Source organism: Mesoplodon bidens, assembly GCF_964165515.1.
Source record: "Mesoplodon bidens genome assembly, chromosome: 2".
NCBI classification, from domain to species: Eukaryota; Metazoa; Chordata; class Mammalia; order Artiodactyla; family Ziphiidae; genus Mesoplodon; species Mesoplodon bidens.
In genome coordinates, this window is record NC_138177.1 from 68,661,889 (window position 1) to 68,681,541 (window position 19,653).

Sequence of the window (19,653 nt, forward strand, 5' to 3'; positions counted from 1 at the left end):
ATTGGAAAGCTTCCCTAGACCACCCCAGCACTGTCACTCAGCACACAACTCCAGAGGCTTTTTTGGAAAATTCACAGGTAAGAGATGTCACGTTAGGAGGCATTGCAGGCCAGAGGTGCCACTCTCATAGAATTCAATGTGAGTGATACCAGGAGGACACAACTTGGGGCTCTTGCCTGTGGCTCCCTGTGGTGCCTGCAGAATCCAGGGCTGGATCTGAAGTCTGTTTCAAGAAAGCATTTTTTACGGATGCAGTTCAAATTTCCTATTCACTGAAAACTTGTTTAGTCCTGAGATAGGGCCTTATAGTGTCACCTTTAGGCCTTGGGCATGTAGAAGAGAGAAAGAAAAAAAGAAAAGAAGAAATAAAAGGAAAATAGGTTTGGGGAAAAGAAGCTGGCTAGTGGGGGAAGCAGGTGCTGACAACCTCTAGTCTCCAACATTAGAAAAGAGCCTAAGGTCCAGGTGGTCTAAAGTTGCCCTCTGCTATGGTCTGAAGGTTTGTGTTCCACCCAAATTCATATGCTGAAAGGCGAACCCCCAAAGGTGATGGTATTAGGAGGTGGGGCCTTTAGCAGATGCTTAAGTCATGAGGCTGGAGCCTTCAAGAATGGGATTCGTACTCTTATAAAACAGGCTCCACAGCGCTCCCTGGCCCCTTCCACCGTGCAGGATACAAGGAAAAGTCTGCAATGAGGAAGAGAGCCCTCATTCAACCACACTGGCACCCTGACCTTGTAACAGGGAAGAGCAAAATCTGACTCCATGTTGGATCTGTTTCTTTGACTTTAACCTTTGCTTTTCATTGCTTTTGTTATTATAATCATACATAATGGCCTGCCTCAGGGAACCCTGCCCACCTGTGAATGGCTGCAGAAAAGAAGAAACTAACACATCCCCTCCCATATGCTGGCCAAGCCAGGCAAAACTAATGGCCTTTTTACTTTACTTCCTCACCTCCTCTCCCTCTCTGCTCTATAAAAGAAACTGACATTCAGACCCCGATAAGATGGTTCTCTGGGGACACTAGTCCGCCATCTTCCTGGTCTGCTCGCTTTCCGAATAAAGTCACTAGTCCTTGCCTCAACACCTCGTCTCCTGATTTATTGGCCTGTCGTGAGGTGAGCAGAGTGAGCTTGGACTCAGTAACAATGTCAGACTTCCAGCCTTTAGAACTGTGAGGAATAAATTACTGTTGTTCATAAGCTACCCAGTCTATGATATTTTGTTGTAGCAGCCTAAATGGACCAAGGCACCCTCTAGTATTTTAAAGAGTCTAATGGACAAAGGGACTAAACTACAGGTGTACTTGTGAAATGAGGTTGGTAAGAGGGTGAAGCCCAATGTCTGGCATGACAAAACCCAATCCCTTACCTTTCCCCTGTCTGGAACTTGGTGATAAAGGTACTACTCTCTCTTAAGTTGAAAGCTGGCTCTCCCAAAATACCACAAAATAATCTGTTGGTAAGGCAAAACCGAGTTTCTTGCTTATTGGAGTAACAGAGAGAACGCCATTGATAAAGTCTTAGTAGAGTCTCAGAATGGGGCTGCAAAGGCAGGGTATTGATGGGAATTCTGGAGTCTGGTTTACAGGGGTATTTCGCTGTGGGGGGAGGCAGGGGTTGCTGATTGAGATTAGGCATACTCTGTGACAAAATAATTTAGGATTGGTGGGAAATATTTGCTAGGGAAGGGTTTCCTAGCTACTCTTGTTTGATGAGTTATTTTATGCTAAGGACACTTTGTCGGGATGTCTAGTTCCTGGGCAAGAGTTTCCTGGGTTAGTAAGGTCTTGTTAATGCAGACCTTCACATAGTGAAGTCAGGTTAATGTAAACAGCAAACTGTGTGGGTGTGGATTATTTTAGTGGTCATTTAACTCACAAAGTTTGGCATATGGCACATGCTGTAGCCAATAGGAAAGGGGTTAGAATACACGTTTTTTTCATTAGGGAAGAAGGGGCAGGAGATTTAAGAGGTAAGCAAATGTGCAAAGGCACAAATATCCCTGAAGTAAAGGTACAGTAGTTTTCCTGCAACTAGATATGTAACCACCAGGTGGAGCTAGACCCTTCTGGCATGGGTATTCTTCCAAACGTGATGCTATGTTACAGGCATGATTTCCTGGACACAGAGTTAAGTATGAGGAATTAAAAATAGTTAACTTCACTTATCAGATTGGAAAAATTTATTATTATTATTTTATTTATTTATTTATCATTGGCTGCGTTGGGTCTTCGTTGCGGTGCGTGGGCTTCTCACTGTGGTGGCTTCTCTTGTTGTGGAGCATGGGCTCTAGGCGCACGGGCTTCAGTAATTGTGGCACGCAGGCTCTAAAGTACAGTCTCAGTAGTTGTGGTGCACAGGCTTAGTTGCTCTGCACCATGTGGGATCTTCCCGGACCAGGGCTTGAACTGGTGTCCCGTACACTGGCAGGCGGATTTTTAACCACTGCGTCACCAGGGAAGCCCCGGAAAAATTAAAAAAGCTTGTATAGGGGAGGAAAGAATACTTTACCTCTACGCTTCCAAGTTCTTGGTTGAGGAAGCCCCCTCCCTCCAACATTAAAAAGATTAACAGGAGGAAAAACAGAAGTTTAATAACATATATACCTCCAGTACACATGGGGGAGTTCCAGGAAAACTCACCAAAATGGCTGCAGCTCTCACCTTAAATACTATCTCTAGCTAAAGACACAAAATGTTGGAGGTGTTGGGGACGCAGAGCTAGTTATGGGAGGTTTTCAGGCAAAACACAGTAAAAAGGGTAAGGTTTGTTATGCAGATTTAAGTCTGTGCTTTCTCCATTGATAAGAGGTTTCTAGAGACTTGGTCATGCTCCTCTTCCTGGTACAGAAAGGGAGACACCCTTACAGATGGAGATTTCCCTTCAACATGTAAGTTTCTCTTACAAAGGGTAACCTCTACTTGGTTTTCAGAGGTTTCCCGTGTCTGCTGTTTCTAAAAAGTAAGCAACTCAAGATAATCCTTATGTCAATGTAGGGGAGCAGAATTTGCCGCTTTAAAATATGTCTCATAGGCATATTTATTGTTTGGAGCTGGTTATTTTCTGAGGAACAACAGACATGGGAAGGGTTCTGAAAACCAAGTAGGAGTTGCCCTTTTGTAAGAAACATTTACATTTGTGAGGGAAATCTCCATTTGTAAGGGTGTATCTTCTCTGTACCTGGAACAGGAAGAGGACCAAATCTCTGGAAACTCTTAGCAATGGAGAAGGCAATGACTTAAATCTGCATCACAATCACCCTTGTTTACTGTGTTGTTCCTGGTAGCTTCCCATAACTGACTGCCCCCATCCTAAAGGTTCTCTTTTGACTTTAGGTGAGGATGGTATTTAAGGTGAGGGCTTTGGCCATTTTGGTGAGTTACTCAGTTTTCCTGGGTCTCTGCCCTGTATACATGTTATTAATTAAATTTTGTTTGATTTGCTCCTGTTAATCTGTCTCATGTCAATTTATTTCTTAGACCAGCCAGAAAAACCTAGTTGGGTAGAGGAAAATTTCTTCCTCCTCAGTACCAAAAAGGTATATTTTGGGTGGCATTTTCTGCTCCCCTTCACTTGATAATACACTTGATCACCAAGGCTGTGAGGGAAAGAAACACTTGTATGTTGTTGGTGTGAATAGAAAAGGGAGGGCGGGACTTCCCTAGTGGTCCAGTGGTTAAGAATCCACCTTCCAATGCAGGGGACACAGTTCGATCCCTGATCGGGGAACTAAGATCCCACATGCCTCAGGGCACCCACGCACCGCAACTACTGAGCTGACACAGCCAAATAAATAAATAAATATTTAAAAACACACAGACACACACACAAACCAAAAGGTAGGGCAATTTATCAATATCGTAAGTACATATACATTTAAAATTTGACCTGGCTATCATGTTACCAAACCAAACTCAGGTCCACTCACCTGCCATGCAGCAAAGCCAATCTACTGATATCAGGTTGTGGTGAAGCAAAGTACAGCATTTATTGCAGGGCACCAAGCAAGGAGAATGGGCAGCCTGTGCTCAAAAGACCCGAACTCCCGATGTCTTTCAGGGAAGGGTTTTTTTTTTTTTTTTTTGCGGTACACGGGCCTCTCACTGTTGTGGCCTCTCCCGTTGCGGAGCACAGACTCCAGACGCTCAGGCTCAGCGGCACTGGCTCACCGGCCCAGCCGCTCCGCGGCATGTGGGATTCTCCTGGACCGGGGCATGAACCGGTGTCCCCTGCATCGGCAGGTGGACTCTCAACCACTGCGCCACCAGGGAAGCCCCAGGGAAGGGTTTTTAAAGGCAACATTTGGGGTGAAGATTGCAGCTCATGGAGTTTCTTCTGACTGGTTGGTGGTGAGGTAACAGGGTGATGTTTCAGGAATCTTTTTTTTTTTTTTTTCCACTCTATGTGGCTTGCAGGATTCTAGTTCCCTGACCAAGGAATCGAACCTGTGCCCCCTGCAGTGGAAGCGCAGAGTCCTAACTCCTGGTCTGCCAGGGAATTCCTGATGTTTCAGGAATCTTAATCACCAACCTTCTGGTTCCAACCAGTCTGGGGTCTATGTGCTTGTAGTCAGCATGTAGTCACCATCCTATACCTGGGGCGGGGGTGGGGGTGGGTCTTAGTTTCTGCAGAACAACTCAAAGATATGCATCAGATTGTTATCTACTCCCTTGAGGAGGAAATAGAACACTGTTTAGTGGCTGAAATATTGTTAAGCTATCATTACTTTTCTTGCTTGACTGCTTTTCCTTTTTTCTGCATTCCTTCACTTCCCTAATAAGTAACTGTTTGAGTCTGCTCTTCGGAACTCAGAGAAAGCCTAAGGGACTAAATCCTTTTTCTACAAACAAGAAACAGGGGACAAGGAGGACTTTTTGTACTTGGGAATTCCCTCCAGTGTCCTGCTCATTTTTCAGTCTCCTCCTTTTCTTTGTTACTTCTCAATCCTGAGGGGAACAGGGGCGGGACAAGAAAGTGAATAAAGTTTTGGATAGAGAGGTTAATCATAAACTGAGCAGGAGAATTCAGTTTTAGGGGGACTCAGTTTCAATCCCATTCAAATTCAATCTAGGAATTTACCCTGAAGATATACCTCTAACAGTATGAAAATAAATGTAGGGACTTCCTGGGTGGCGCAGTGGTTAAGAATCCGCCTGCCAATGCAGGGAACATGGGTTCGAGCCCTGGTCTGGGAAGATCCCACATGCTTTGGAGCAACTAAGCCCGTGCACTACAACTACTGAGCCTGTGCTCTAGAGCCCGTGAGACACAACTACTGAAGCCCGCACGCCTAAAGCCCGTGCTCCACAAGAGAAGCCACTGCAATGAGAAGCCTGAGCACCGCAATGAAGAGTAGCCCCAGCTCACTGCAACTAGAGAAAGCTCGTGCAGCAACAAAGACCCAACACAGACAAAAATAAATAAATAAATTAAATTAAAACAAAAACAAAAACAAAAAACAAAGAGCATTTGTGGAATAGAGATTTATATAGTAGTCAGTAAGGGCCTTCTGGAATAAATCAACTAAGTTAGAAATAAGCTGGGCAATAAAACTTTGGGGTAGTCTTCAATCATTTGTGTTTTTACGAGGCAAAAATTGACAACTTAATGTGTAACTTCAGAGTTTAGACCCTAATTAATTGCAGCTAGTAAATGAAAGGTTTGTACCTTAGAGCAGCATTGTCCAATAGAAGCAAAATGCAAGCTGCATAAATAATTTAAAATTTTCTTTTAACCCTATATAAAAAGTAAAAAAAAAAAGTGAAATTAACTTTAATATAAGTGTGTGTGTGTAGCCAAAATATTATTATTTCAATATGTAGTCAATTAAAAAAATTTCTTTTCTTGCTTAGTCTTCAAAATCCAGTGTGTATTTAATACTCACATACAGCTCAGCTCAATTTATATACTATATATTCATCAGAATTGTTGATGTTGCATTTAGATTTCATAAAATTTATAGTGAAAAAGTTGTTCCAAACATAATTAAAAATATACTGTGAATTCTCTGGCAGTCCAGTGGTTAGGACTGCTGAGGGCCTGGATTTGATCCCTGGTTGAGGAACTAAGATTATGCAAGCCGTGTGGTGTGGCCAAAACAGACAAACAAACATCCCCCCAAAAACCCACCCAAGATGCAAATAAAGACAAAGACTTACATTAATATATATGTATATATATATGTATATGTATATATATATTTTTTTTTCTTTTTTTTTTTGCGGTACGTGGGCCTCTCACTGTTGTGGCCTCTCCCATTGTGGAGCGCAGGCTCCAGATGCGCAGGCTCAGCAGCCATGGCTAATGGGCCCAGCCGCTCCGCGGCATGTGGGATCTTCCCGGACTGGGGCACGAACCCGTGTCCCCTGCATCGGCAGGCGGACTCTCAACCACTGCCCCACCAGAGAAGCCCCTTTTGCTTGTTTTGTAAACTCCCTGGGGATTGCTGCTGAGTCCTTTAGGAGGAAAGCCCAGTGATGCCACTGCCCACATATTTTGCTCAGTGGAGACAAGGACTTTGGTTTTCTCAGGGCCAGCCTAGGCTCAGCACAGAATCATAGACTTAGAATTTATCATGAAGTTCATTTACTTCCATGGGAAACAATGTAAAGTTACAAAAGTAAAAAAATTGCCAATTGAAGATTAAGAAGCAAAAATAGAACATCTGTTATCAATATTGATAAGTTGATAATTGCATGTAGTTATATATGAGGATATCCCTATTAGGCAAATACACACTCATCTAGGGGAAAGGGCCTTCATGTATGTAACTTACCTCAACTTGTTCAGAAAAAAGTGTGTTTGTGTATGCATAAAGAGAGAGGGCATACATGATAAAGCAAATGGGATAAAATACTAACTATAGGTGAATCTAGGTAAAAGCTATATGTGTGTTTTTGTGTTATTTTTATTTTTGCAATGTTCTGTAAATTTTCAATTATTTCTAACCAAAAAGTAAATAAAAGATGACATGACAGTGTGAAGCATGTCATAATCTGGGTTGGGACAAAGTCCAGTAGTAGGACAGGGGAGAAATCCATCAGCTTTGCCTGTGGGTGGGCATGTCAGGGAAGGCTTCACAGAGAAGTTTCAGGAGAGGCTTGAAGGATGCCGTCTTGACAGAGGTGTGTGAGGCACTGGAGCATCTGACTGAGGTGGGAGTAGGACAGGTTGCAGGGAAGAACTGTAAGGTCCCATCCATCCTGAAAGTCTGTTACAGAATGTAACACTGTATGTGCTCTGACCCAGCAGGGTTCCCCCTCCTCAGACGGTGAGTGTCACCAGTGTGACCAAGAGCACTGCTCCTTGCCCCTCCAGCCAGTCACACATTCCTTCTCATTGCCAGGGTTCAAGGCCCGGGGACCTTCAAGGGAAGGACTCCCGAGGGAGGGACCTGCAGCCTGAAGTGAGCAGGGCTCAGCAGGGCCCTCGTGGTTTGCTCTCCCCATAAAGGCTCAGCACTTCACCCACCTCAGGACTCTCTGCAGAGGCGGTAGCTCTGAGTCTCCACTTGGCTGGGAACTCTCAGCTCCTGGCATCTGTGAGGAAGGAAGGAGGGAGCTCTCCGTGCTGTGAGGAAGGTGTTTCTGAGTCTGAGACAAGATCCGAGTGTGTGGGGAGCCATGATGCCAGCTCAGGTCTGGTCTTGGTCTCAGAGATGGGGAGTTTCAGAGAAAGGAGCCCATGGCCCCTTAAGGATTTGTAGCATTGGATAGAGGTGGGGGCTATTCCAGGAGGTTCCAGAATGCTCATAAGCCCATCACTTTCCATTTGAGGTTTCCTTACTCAGAAAGTTCAAAGAGCAAGGATGGAAGGAAAAGATGGACAAGCCTTTGACCTTGTGCATCTCCTTTCCCCTTAGGGGCCAGGGGCCAGATTCTGCCTCCTGCTGTTCCTCTCTTTGGCCAGCAGAGGGCCGAGTGCAGGTCAGTCACTCAGGAGCCGCAGTTTCTTCAGCTCACCTGAGGTGTGCAGTGGAGCAGAAGCAGTAGAGCCGGGCTGGATGCTGAGGTCTTGGGCCAGAGGGGAGTTATGAAGATGCAGAGAAGCACACTTTGCAGCCGACTTGAGATGTGGCCTGGGTGCTGACTGCTGGCCTCTTTGGGGTCTGGTCTGAAGCTAAGGCATGTCTTGGGGCTGCACTCTGTGCCTCTGTGTGGCTTAGGAGGCTCAGGGAGCCATGATAAAGACTGTGCTCCCTTCTAGCTACTCCTACTGCTATGGCCTTGGCCCGGGGATTCCCAGAGGGAGCTGGGTGGTCAGAGCTGTGTCCAGGGAATATCCTTCTTTAGTCCCCATCCTCACGATTCCATCCCCACAGTAGGTGTAATGATAATTTTCACTTTTAATTAATTGAGCAGAAGAATGCAAGTGTTAAGCCTGTACTTGATTGTGGGTCAGCTAGTCATAGCAGAGAGGATCCTGACCTCTGGGGCCTCATAGCACAGTGCTGAACTGGTGAAGTGGGCAGGGGCTGGGATCTGATGGCCAGGAAGGCTGCTGTCAGCAGTACCAGACTATTAATGAGAATTATCTTCGCATCCTCTAGCAGCGACCCATTCTCCTGAGACATTTTGGGAGAGCAAAACCTGTGCTTCTTTCCTGCCTAGAAGCATCAAGGAAATCAAAGAAAGTTGTGGTGAAGCAAGTGGTGAGTTATAAACCAACCCAGCATCCTCTCATTTGAGTCACCTTTAAGCTAAACGGACCCCAGTCATGGACAGCAAGAGGAGTGTGCCCATCACTCCTGTCTGCTCTGACTCCTGCTACAGCCAAGGAGATTTCCAGTGAGAATTTTGAGACTTTTTGGTCCGACCCAGGTGCAGCAGACATGATCTTCTGAACACAGAGAGAATGCAGTGTTCCTGGTGACAGGTGTTGGCCAGAGCAGTGATGAGTCTAAGATTTTCTCCTTCTTGTAAGCTAAAGAGTTAGCCTGCCACAGTTTCATAGATGCTGGCAGAAAATATGAAACTCCTGACAGTGAGACAAAGAAATTTATTATTCACATTCATAGCAGTAGCCAGAGGATCAGCATTTTCTTGTGCTGGTTCCCTGAGTCCCATCCCCACAGGGTGATGTGAAGAGGGCCAGGAAACATTTGCAGATTTAGTTTGTTTGCCAAGCAGCTTGTAAATTGGGTTTGTCAAGCAAATACAAACCTTTTCAGAGAAGATAGTTTATTGTCTTTGGGGCTGGGTATGAGGAGGAACTCTGCGCTTAGAGAATCTGAATCTTATATAAAGGGCTGAGACCATGACTACCCTTTACTCTTAGTTGAGAGGCTACATCTTGATGTAGACTTGAGATGTGGTTGGCTGCTGATTTCTGGCCTCTCCAGGCCAGAAGGAAGCACGATCCACTGAGAATTAATATCTCTGTCTTCTAAGGATGTTAGTGCTACAGAGTCTTTGAATATGTAGCATGGAACAAAGGCTGTCAGTGTCCCTGTTCATAGATGACCCATAGAGAATTGTACTCTAACAAATGGATATGTGCGGGAGCCTCTAGGATACATTTCTGACTTCCCAGGGTGTTTCTAGTTTTGGAGTCTGAGATGGACCCTGTGCTCACAGACACGGGCTCTCTAGGCTGGTTCCGTCCACAGATGGCCTGTATTTCCTCTACACTGAGAATGGCATCATCTACCAGGCCTTCTGTGACATGACCTCTGGGAATGGCGGCTGGACCCTAGTGGCCAGTGTGCACGAGAACCACATTCCTGGGAAATGCACGGTAGGTGATCGCTGGTCGAGTCAGCAGGGCAGCAGGGCACACTGCCCAGAGGGTGACGGCAACTGGGCCAACACGTTTGGGTCTGTAGAGGCGTCCACCAGTGATACAAGGTTGGTGGCACTGACCACCCAGCTGGGAAAGGGTGGGGAGTGTGGCTGGAGCACAGCATGTGGAAGGGAGGGTGGGAGATGGGGATGAGGAGGTAGGGCTGGAGAAGAAGAAGGAAAAGAGTCCATGTCTTGAATCACGACTTTCTCCCACCGGGTCTTTTTGGGCGGTGGGGCCTTCTCGTCTGCTGGAGGGGGCAGGTGTCGGAGCGTTGCTGCCACCTGCCCCCCGGGAGCCCAGAGCTCTCAGCTCAACTGAGAACTGCATGTGTGGGTCTTTGGTTAGTGGGACCTCCTGGGCTGTTCAGGATCAGTGTGTGTGTTGCTCTGCAGAACCCTGGTTACTATGACATCCAGGCCCAGGACCTGGGCATGTGGCATGTGCCCAACAAGTCCCCCCTGCAGCACTGGAGGAACAGCTCCCTGCTGAGGTACCGCACCAACACTAGCTTCTTCCCGAGTCTGGGACACAATCTGTTTGGACTCTACCAGGTGTATGGGGCTGCTGGCTGTTCACACTTCTTTTGGTGAACAGAGAGCCAAATGTCTGGGGTGAGGAGTGAGTCTGCTCTGGGTTCCGTGTCACTAGCAGGTGCTTGTGCTTGGTGTTTCTTCCACCTGTGGGTCAGGTGAACTCATGTGCTACCTCTCTCAGGAATCTGAGCTGAGCACGGGATGAGGCCTATGAAGGAGGAGAGAGGGGGTAGAGTGGGAGAAGGACAAGGGGCTTGAAGCTAGTTAGGAACCTAGCTATGGGGTGGTGGTGGGGGGAAGGAGTCACTATTATTTAGACTGATTTCTGCATATTGACACCCGAAGGCTCTAAATCCCCAAATTCCCAATGTGGCAGCTTCTCTACTGTCCTCACACAACCTGTATCTTGGGTCCCTGCAGAAATACCCAGTGAAGTTCGGATCAGGGAGCTGTCAGACTGACAATGGCCCAGCTATTCCTGTGGTCTATGACTTTGGTGATGTTGAGAAAACTGCATCTTAATACTCACCAATTGGTCATCGTGAGTATCTGCTTCCAAAGCCCAGTCATCAATCCTTCCCTGCACTCTTGGGGAAAGTGTAAATAACAACAATTAACAATTGCTAGCATTTGTTGAACACGTACAATGTGCCAAACTCTTTTCTAGGAACTTGACATGGTTTTGTGTCATTTAATCATCATTAGAACACTATGAAGTTAGAATTACTATCCTCTCCAATTTATAGGATATAAACCCAGGCTTCTTAATCAATATCCTGTATGGCTCTTAAAATAGTAAAAACTCGGCTAATGTTCACAGGTGAGAACAACTTGCAAGGTGGCGAGAAAAATTTATTTTTGTTATGATGGATAGCTATTATTTTAAAGAAGATATTTTTTCAGCATAATAAAGCCACAGAATTTAAGTCTTTGGTAGGAAAACAAGAGCCATTACTTTTTACATTTACTATTTCAGTGAGAGCAGGTAATGGTAGGTAGGGCAAATAAAGTCATGGTAATTGGATGAGAAGTGTGCCAGCATAAACAGATGGCCACATCTGATCATTGCTTATTGCTGCTGGACCTCTGGAGGTCTTCTTGCTGATCTTTCAGTGGAGTCTAATTTCTCCTATGAGCATTAGGCAGACAAGTGACCTCTTGTGAGCCCATGCCTTGGTCCTCTTTCCCCAGATGGAGGGAGGTTCTCTTCTAGCCAAGTTCAGGGTCAGGATGTAGCAGCCACTGTCCACAGAGGTGCAGGGCTCTCTCCCCACAGCTTGGAGTGTTGAGCTGTAACCTGATCTGTTGGTGTAGGGAATCCCTGTGCTGGTGAAAGGGAAGCTGTTTCCAGTTCTTCCTTTGAATACTTGGCCCTTCTCTGCCTCTTCTTTTCCAGGGGAATTTGTTGCAGGATTTGTCCAGTTCAGGGTGTTTAATAATGAGAGAGCAGCTCAATGCCCTGTGTGCTGGGATGAGAGTCACGGGCTGCAACACTGAGCACGTGAGTTTATTTATTTATTTATTGGCTGTGTTGGGTCTTTGTTGCTGCACGCAGGGGCTTTCTCTAGTTGCGGCGAGCGGGGGCTACTCTTTGTGGCAGTGTGTGGGCTTCTCATTGTGGTGGCTTCTCTTTGTTTTGGAGCACAGGCTCTAGGCACACGGGCTTCAGTAGTTGTGGCACGCAGGCTCAGCAGTTGTGGCTCACGGGCTCTAGAGCACATGCTCAGTAGTTGTGGCGCACGGGCTTAGTTGCTTTGTGGCATGTGGGATCTTCCCAGGCCAGGGCTCGAACCCGTGTCCCCTGCATTAGCAGGCGGATTCTTAACCACTGCGCCACCAGGGAAGTCCTGAGCATGTGATTTTTGACAAGATATACGGCCTGGTGTGTTTGTGTGTGTGTATGTGTGAGTGTGCACACCCACCCTATGGAGTACGTTGATGTGTTTCTCCATGGCTTGCATTTTTACTTTTTTGCTGGTATTTTGTGGACATAATTTTTAAGTTGTTACTATTATTTTTTAATTGAGATGTAATCGACATATAACATTATATAAGTTTCAGGTGTATAACATAATGATTCTATATATATATATATTTTTTGTGTGTGTGTGGTACGCGGGCCTCTCACCGTTGTGGCCTCTCCCGTTGCGGAGCACAGGCTCCGGGACGCGCAGGCTCAGCGGCCATGGCCCACGGGCCCAGCCACTCCGCAGCATGTGGGATCTTCCCGGACCGGGGCACGAACCTGTGTCCCCTGCATCGGCAGGCGGACTCTCAACCACTGCGCCACCAGGGAAGCCCTATATTTTTATATATTGTGAAATGATCACCATAATAAGTCTAGTCAGCACCCACCACCACACATAGTTACAAATTCTTTTTTCTTGTGATGAGAACTTTTAATATCTACTCTCTTAGTAACTTTTCAATTTACAATACAGTATTGTTAACTATAGTCACCAGTCTGTACTTTACATCCACAGGACTAATTTTATAACTGAAAGTTTGTACCTTTTGACCACTGGACATAATTTCCTGTATTGAAGTGCAATTTATCTGTATTCTCAGATATGATTAGTACTTTTATGCTGTGTTTAAAAATTATTTCCATATGCTGAGGTCATGAAGATATTCTCCACTATTCTTATTAACTTGTAGAAGCTTTATGTTTTTGTTGTTTTTCCAGTCTTGTAGAAGAGAGCACCATAAGTGTGATGACTGGAGACTGCCTTTGAGGGAAATTTTGTAGCTGGAAGGGCAGGAGGAAGATGGAGTCAGAGCTATAAGAATAAGGGCATTCCCGCAGGGCCTTTTCCTTCCTTTCCTTCCTGTCAGTCTGAGAAATGTGACCCTGAAGTCAAGAACATCTTCACTTCCCCCATTAATTATCAGTTTGTCCATTTGTCAGTCAAAATGAGGCATCTGTGACCTTGTGGAAGGACCCCTAGTTTGTGATTCGGAAGACAATCCAAACATGTGTCAAACTCAAGTTTGACATAGCAGTGTGGAGGATATGGATTCAAGAGCAGGGAAATTAAGGGCAGGGAGGTCATGAGGCAGATGTAAAGGTGCAGATGTGAAATAATAAGGACCTGAGCCAGGGTGTTCTTGATAAAGTTGAATGAGCAAGGACAGATACATAGATGGTGGAATCAACCGTTCTTGATGACCAAATGAATATGGGGGATGGCAAGTGAAGGAGACTGAACATACTTCAGGTTTCTGTTTTGGGTGACTGGGTGCTATCAATTAAGATGGGTGACAAAATGAGGAATAGATTTAAGGGCAGCAAGAGAGAATTAGTTTGGTTTTGCTCAAGCAGAGTTTTAGATCTAGAGATACTTAGGTGGAGACATCCAAGTGGCGGCTGGATATGGAGTTTCAAGCACAGAAAATATCTGGCTGACCTCCGACATTTAGGAGTATCTTGACAATATATGATTATGCTGCTACTAGCTAAAAGTCACGGGAGAAGATGAACCATCATCGGGGGAGTGAGGTGTGGACAGAGCCGTGAGGAATAGCATTTGGGGGATCGATCGAGGAAAAGAGGTGAGCTGAGGGGCCTGAGAATAAATATGAAGGAAGGTAGAAAGGAATTCAGGAAAGAGCATGATTTCAGAGTCCACTGGAGGGAGGGTTTTGTGTGGGGCCGTGGTCAAGGCCAAGTAGGATGAGGACCAAAGATTTCAGGGGATTCGACCATTAAGAGTTCACTGGTGTCCTAGCCAATCCCTCATTGTGTCTCTTTCCCCTGCCCCCCAGCACTGCATCGGCAGAGAAGGATTCTTCCCAGAGGCCAATCCCATGCAGTGTGGGGACTTCTCCTCCTTTGACTGGAATGGATATGGAGCTCACAGTGGTTACAGCTGCAGCCGGGAAACAACTGAGGCAGCTGTGCTCTTGTTCTACTGCTGAGAGCTGTGTGGTGTGAGACGTGGAACCCAACTCCTAAGCTCTGATACTCAGAGATGGAAAAACAGAATGTTAAGAAGGAGAGGAAGATAATAAATTACATCACATTGTGGTCCTAAGTTACTTTGAATTCTTTTTACAAATTGACTGAGACCTGGAGGGATGTTTTAAAATAATGCCTCTTATTCTGGTGATTTCTACTTTAGACGGTCTGAGTTTGGAACTTCAGGTCTCTGGTATCCCAGAACACAAGTTTGCCCCTCTTTCTAGGGAAACCCTGAGTGAGATTGAAGAGCAGGGGGAAATCTTTCTTGCTAAATTTCCTATCATACTGTTATTGTTTAATGAAATAAAGCCCTCAACATCAACATTTTAAGGAAGACAAGGTGACTATTATTTAGATTCAGTAGGAAAAAAGAATTAGAGGTCACAACTGTCCATTTCTTTTATTCCTCCTGCTTTGACAGTCGGGATAGTATCCTTAAAATGATTCTAGAGCAATTCCAACATGTGTGTTGGGGAGGGTTCTCACGGCACCAAGAAATTCACTGACGGCTAGCTGGATGTCCTACAACTCAACTCAATTTTGACCCAGTCTATCAGGAGACAATGTCAGATCCCCATGTGAAGGGCTCAGTCCTACAAGTCTGCCCCTGGAATCCCCCACTCCAGATGCCAGTTGCAAGTCCAGATTGTCACCTGTGCTTCTGACTGACTGGCTATAGATTGGAGGTTCCAATGAATCCTTTCTTGGGTTCAATTAATTTGCTAGAGTCGCTCAGAGAACTCAAAGAAACATTTTACTTACTAGGTGATCAGTTTATTATAAAAGGGTATAACACAGGAACAGCCAGATGCAATAGATACTTGGAGCCAGTATGGCTGAAGGGCACAGAGCTTCCTTGCCCACTCTGAGCATGGCATTTTCCCCCAATCTCCACATATTCACCAACCCAGAAGCTCTCCAAACCCTATCCTTTGGGTTTTTATAGAGGGTTCATTACACATGCATGAATGATTAAATCATTGCCCAGGGCAATTGGTTAAACCTGCCACTTCTCTCCAGGAGGGTCAGGGTAGGTGGGACTGAAAGTTTCAACCCTCTCATCACAAGGCTGATTCTAACTTCGTTAATATAACTGAAGGCACCCCTCCTTTTTTTTCTCTGATCCCTTAGGTATTGTTAAGTGTTTTAGGAGCTCTTTGCCAGAAACAGGATGAAGGCCAAATTTATTATTCATATTGTGATTCACAACATCATGCTCCCCAAGGATGGATGTGAATGGCAAGGTCTGGGCTCCCATCTTCTGTTGCTTATTCAAAAGGGGAGCCAAAGGTTCCAGTGAGGTCTCAGTGTTTCATCTGTGGAAACAGGAAGCTGATGACAGCAGCCCTGGCCTGTGAGCAGATCAATCTTTTTACAGTTTTGCTCAAAATGCAAATCTGATCATAACATTCCCCACCTCCCATCACCATACTTTTTCTTTATTGCTCCTGTGGATTAGGGCAGTGGTTCTCAAATAGGGTGGGAGGTGGGTGGTATCTCTTCTCAGGTAGGGCAGCCAGATTTAGCAAATAAAAACACAGGAGACCCACTTACATTTTAATTTCAGATAAACAGTGAATAATGTTTTTAGTATAAATGTGTCTCCTGCAATATTTTTCTGGTGACCCTACCCCAGGGAACATTTGGGAATATCTGGAGACATTTTCATGACTGGTAGGTGATGTGTGGGTGGGAGAAGTACTACTGGATAGAGGCCAGGGGTGCTGTGAAACACCTTCCATTGCACAGGACTCCTCCCCCAAATGGAGAATCATGTGATCTGAAATGTCAGTAGTGCTGTGGTTGAGAAACCCTGGATAGAGGACTTTGTCTTTACTATTTTTTTTAAAAGCAATTTTCACAAAGGTCAGTTTCATTATTGGTGGTTAGTACATTTAACAGTTAAACAGATTTAAATAATTCAAGGTGACTGCATGACTGCAGCATTGGTAACTAGACAGATAACCAATTTAAGCAGAAGCCAGCTAACATGAAATTGCCTACACATTTAAAATACAGTTCTTGTTTAGATGGTCTTTTGTTTTGATCACTGGGGGTCAGGAGAGGGGGAGTGAAGCCTACTGTCAAAGGGGAAATGTATTCAGGCCAAACCTTCTGATATCTCTTCCCAGAAGTTTCTACAGCTGGATTCTCCCCCAACCTCAGAGAAAGCCCAGGTTCATGGCTTCCAGCAGTAATGTTCTTCCTGTTTACCAGAACAGACAGTGTCAGCTTCACACCAGGCACAGAGGCTGAATGTAGCCCATTCCAAGTGAACTACAATTGTTGACTTTTGCAGAAACAGAAGCAGTGGGATCCAACTGATATTTAGCTGCAATGCCCAAATGAGTGCAGCCGGTACCTAATATCCAAGCAAGATTCACCCAAGTGTCAAGATCTTCACATCCTTTCTGATTAAATTGATCCTCCAAATTCTGTCCCCAGAATCACTGGCATAGTATGCAGCTGGAAGTCCCCAGTCCTGTAGGGCACTGCAAATTTATTCCTTTTCAGCTTTTTTTTTTTTTTTTTTTACATCTTTATTGGAGTATAATTGCTTTACAATGGTGTGTTAGTTTCTGCTTTATAACAAAGTGAATCAGTTATTCATATACCTATGTTCCCATATCTCTTCCCTCTTGCATCTCCCTCCCTCCCACCCTCCCTATCCCACCCCTCTAGGTGGTCACAAAGCACCGAGCTGATCTCCCTGTGCTATGCTGCTGCTTCCCACTAGCTGTCCATTTTAGGTTTGGTAGTGTATATGTCCATGCCACTCTTTCGCTTTGTCACAGCTTACCTTTCCCCCTCCCCATATCTTCTAGTCTATTCTCTAGTAGGTCTGTGTCTTTATTCCTGTCTTGCCCCTAGGTTCTTCATGACATTTTTTTCCCTTAAATTCCATATATATGTGTTAGCATACGGTATTTGTCTTTCTCTTTCTGACTTACTTCACTCTGTATGACAGACTCTAGGTCCATCCACCTCATTACAAATAGGTCAATTTCGTTTCTTTTTATGGCTGAGTAATATTCCATTGTATATATGTGCCACATCTTCTTTATCCATTCATCCGATGATGGACACTTAGGTTGTTTCCATCTCTGGGCTATTGTAAATAGAGCTGCAATGAACATTTTGGTACATGACTCTTTTTGAATTATGGTTTTTTCAGGGTATATGCCCAGTAGTGGGATTGCTGGGTCATATGGTAGTTCTATTTGTAGTTTTTTAAGGAACCTCCATACTGTTCTCCATAGTGGCTGTACCAATTCACATTCCCACCAGCCGTGCAAGAGTGTTCCCTTTTCTCCACACCTTCTCCAGCATTTATTGTTTCTAGATTTTTTGATGATGGCCATTCTGACTGGTGTGAGATGATATCTCATTGTAGTTTTGATTTGCATTTCTCTAATGATTAATGATGTAGAGCATTCTTTCATGTGTTTGTTGGCAGTCTGTATATCTTCTTTGGAGAAATGTCTATTTAGGTCTTCTGCCCATTTTTGGATTGGGTTGTTTGTTTTTTTGCTATTGAGCTGCATGAACTGCTTGTATATTTTGGAGATTAATCCTTTGTCAGTTGCTTCATTTGCAAATATTTTCTCCCATTCTGAGGGTTGTCTTTTGGTCTTGTTTATGGTTTCCTTTGCTGTGCAAAAGCTTTGAAGTTTCATTAGGTCCCATTTGTTTATTTTTGTTTTTATTTCCATTTCTCTAGGAGGTGGGTCAAAGAAGATCTGGCTGTGATTTATGTCATAGAATGTTCTGCCTGTGTTTTCCTCTAATGAAAGAAATTAAAGATGATACAAATAGATGGAGAGATATACCATGTTCTTGGATTGGAAGAATCAACATTGTGAAAATGACTCTACTACCCAAAGCAATCTACAGATTCAATGCAATCCCTATCAAACTACCACTGGCATTTTTCACAGAAATAGAACAAAAAATTTCACAATTTGTATGGAAACACAAAAGACCCCGAATAGCCAAAGCAATCTTGAGAACGAAAAACGGAGCTGGAGGAATAAGGCTCCCTGACTTCAGACTATACTACAAAGCTACAGTAATCAAGACAGTATGGTACTGGCACAAAAACAGAAATATAGATCAATGGAAAAGGATAGAAAGCCCAGAGATAAACCCACGCACATATGGTCACCTTATCTTTGATAAAGGAGGCAGGAATGTACAGTGGAGAAAGGACAGCATCTTCAATAAGTGGTGCTGGGAAAACTGGACAGGTACATGTAAAAGTATGAGATTAGATCACTCCCTAACACCATACACAAAAATAAGCTCAAAATGGATTAAAGACCTAAATGTAAGGCCAGAAACTATCCTTTTCAGCTTTGATTTGGCACTGTCCCAGGTCATGGGCTGGTACCCAGCAAGCTAGCCACCACAGTCAAAGACAGCTGAACCACTAGTTGCAGGTCCAGAAAAACCCAAGTCAACATCACAACCAAGGTTTATACACTCCCTCTTGTAAAAAGACTTGATTTTGCCATTTTCCTTTACCATGTTAGTGTGAGAAGGTAGTACCAAATCTTATAATCAAACCTTGAAAAATCTCGTCCTCATTTGTAATTTAATTCTGCTCCCAGCATGTTATCAGTGTTCCTTTGTTCTGTGCTAGATCATATAGTATATGTATTAGGTCTCCAAGTTCCCAGGAAATTGACCTGTGTCCGTATTAGATGATCCAGATGTTGAGAATTTTGTGTCAGTGCGATTTTGTTTTCATATCCAGACAACCCCAAAACAAATCCTTCACTGAAGATACCTCTGGCAGATTTGCCAAGGTCAGCCCATGACAGAGCCCATGATAGAGGAATACACATTGTTCACACACTCCATGGCAAGACTGTGAGAAGAGGTGCCCTGTTTTTTCCTGAGGGGAGAACTGCAGCCACAGCTGAGGCCACTGCACTTGCTCTGGGTTGGGCGGCAGCTGTCCTGGATAGAGGGTGAAATAAAAGCCCTGTGCTTGTTCTTGGCTAAACCTGATTTGTATGGTACTTGGTCAACTCCTGTTAATGTACAGTTGATCCCTGAACAATGTGTGGGTTGTGAAGACCAACACTTTGCACAGTCTAAAATCCACATATAACTTATAGTTTGTCATCTGTACCCATAGTTTTGCCATATCTGTGATCTCTCTGTGTTTGTGGTCGCAGATTCAAAGAACCATTAATTGTGTAGCACTGTGTTATTTACTATTGAAAAAAAACCCACGTGTAAGTGGACCAGCACAGTTCAAACCCACTTTGTTCAAGTGTCAACTGTATTTGCTTTTTTCTAGTATCTTCTCTTTTTTTCACCTCCCTAATAAATCTTTGTTCCTTACTACCTCATTCCTGATTTT

At 44.5% G+C, this 19,653-nt stretch overlaps 2 protein-coding genes across 2 annotated transcripts in view; both read left to right on the forward strand.

Moving 5' to 3' along the window:
• TSTD1 (thiosulfate sulfurtransferase like domain containing 1) overlaps positions 1 to 19,653 on the forward strand; it is a 129,772-nt gene that overhangs the window by 52,590 nt on the left and 57,529 nt on the right. The window lies entirely within an intron of this gene.
• ITLN1 (intelectin 1) lies at positions 7,628 to 14,239 on the forward strand (the record flags this gene model as incomplete). The annotated part of the gene is given in 10 exon segments (XM_081257884.1): positions 7,628 to 7,642; positions 7,867 to 7,930; positions 8,554 to 8,655; positions 9,613 to 9,854; positions 10,181 to 10,339; positions 10,742 to 10,840; positions 10,844 to 10,862; positions 11,718 to 11,773; positions 11,775 to 11,822; positions 14,087 to 14,239. Coding segments are annotated over 10 exon segments (957 nt in total).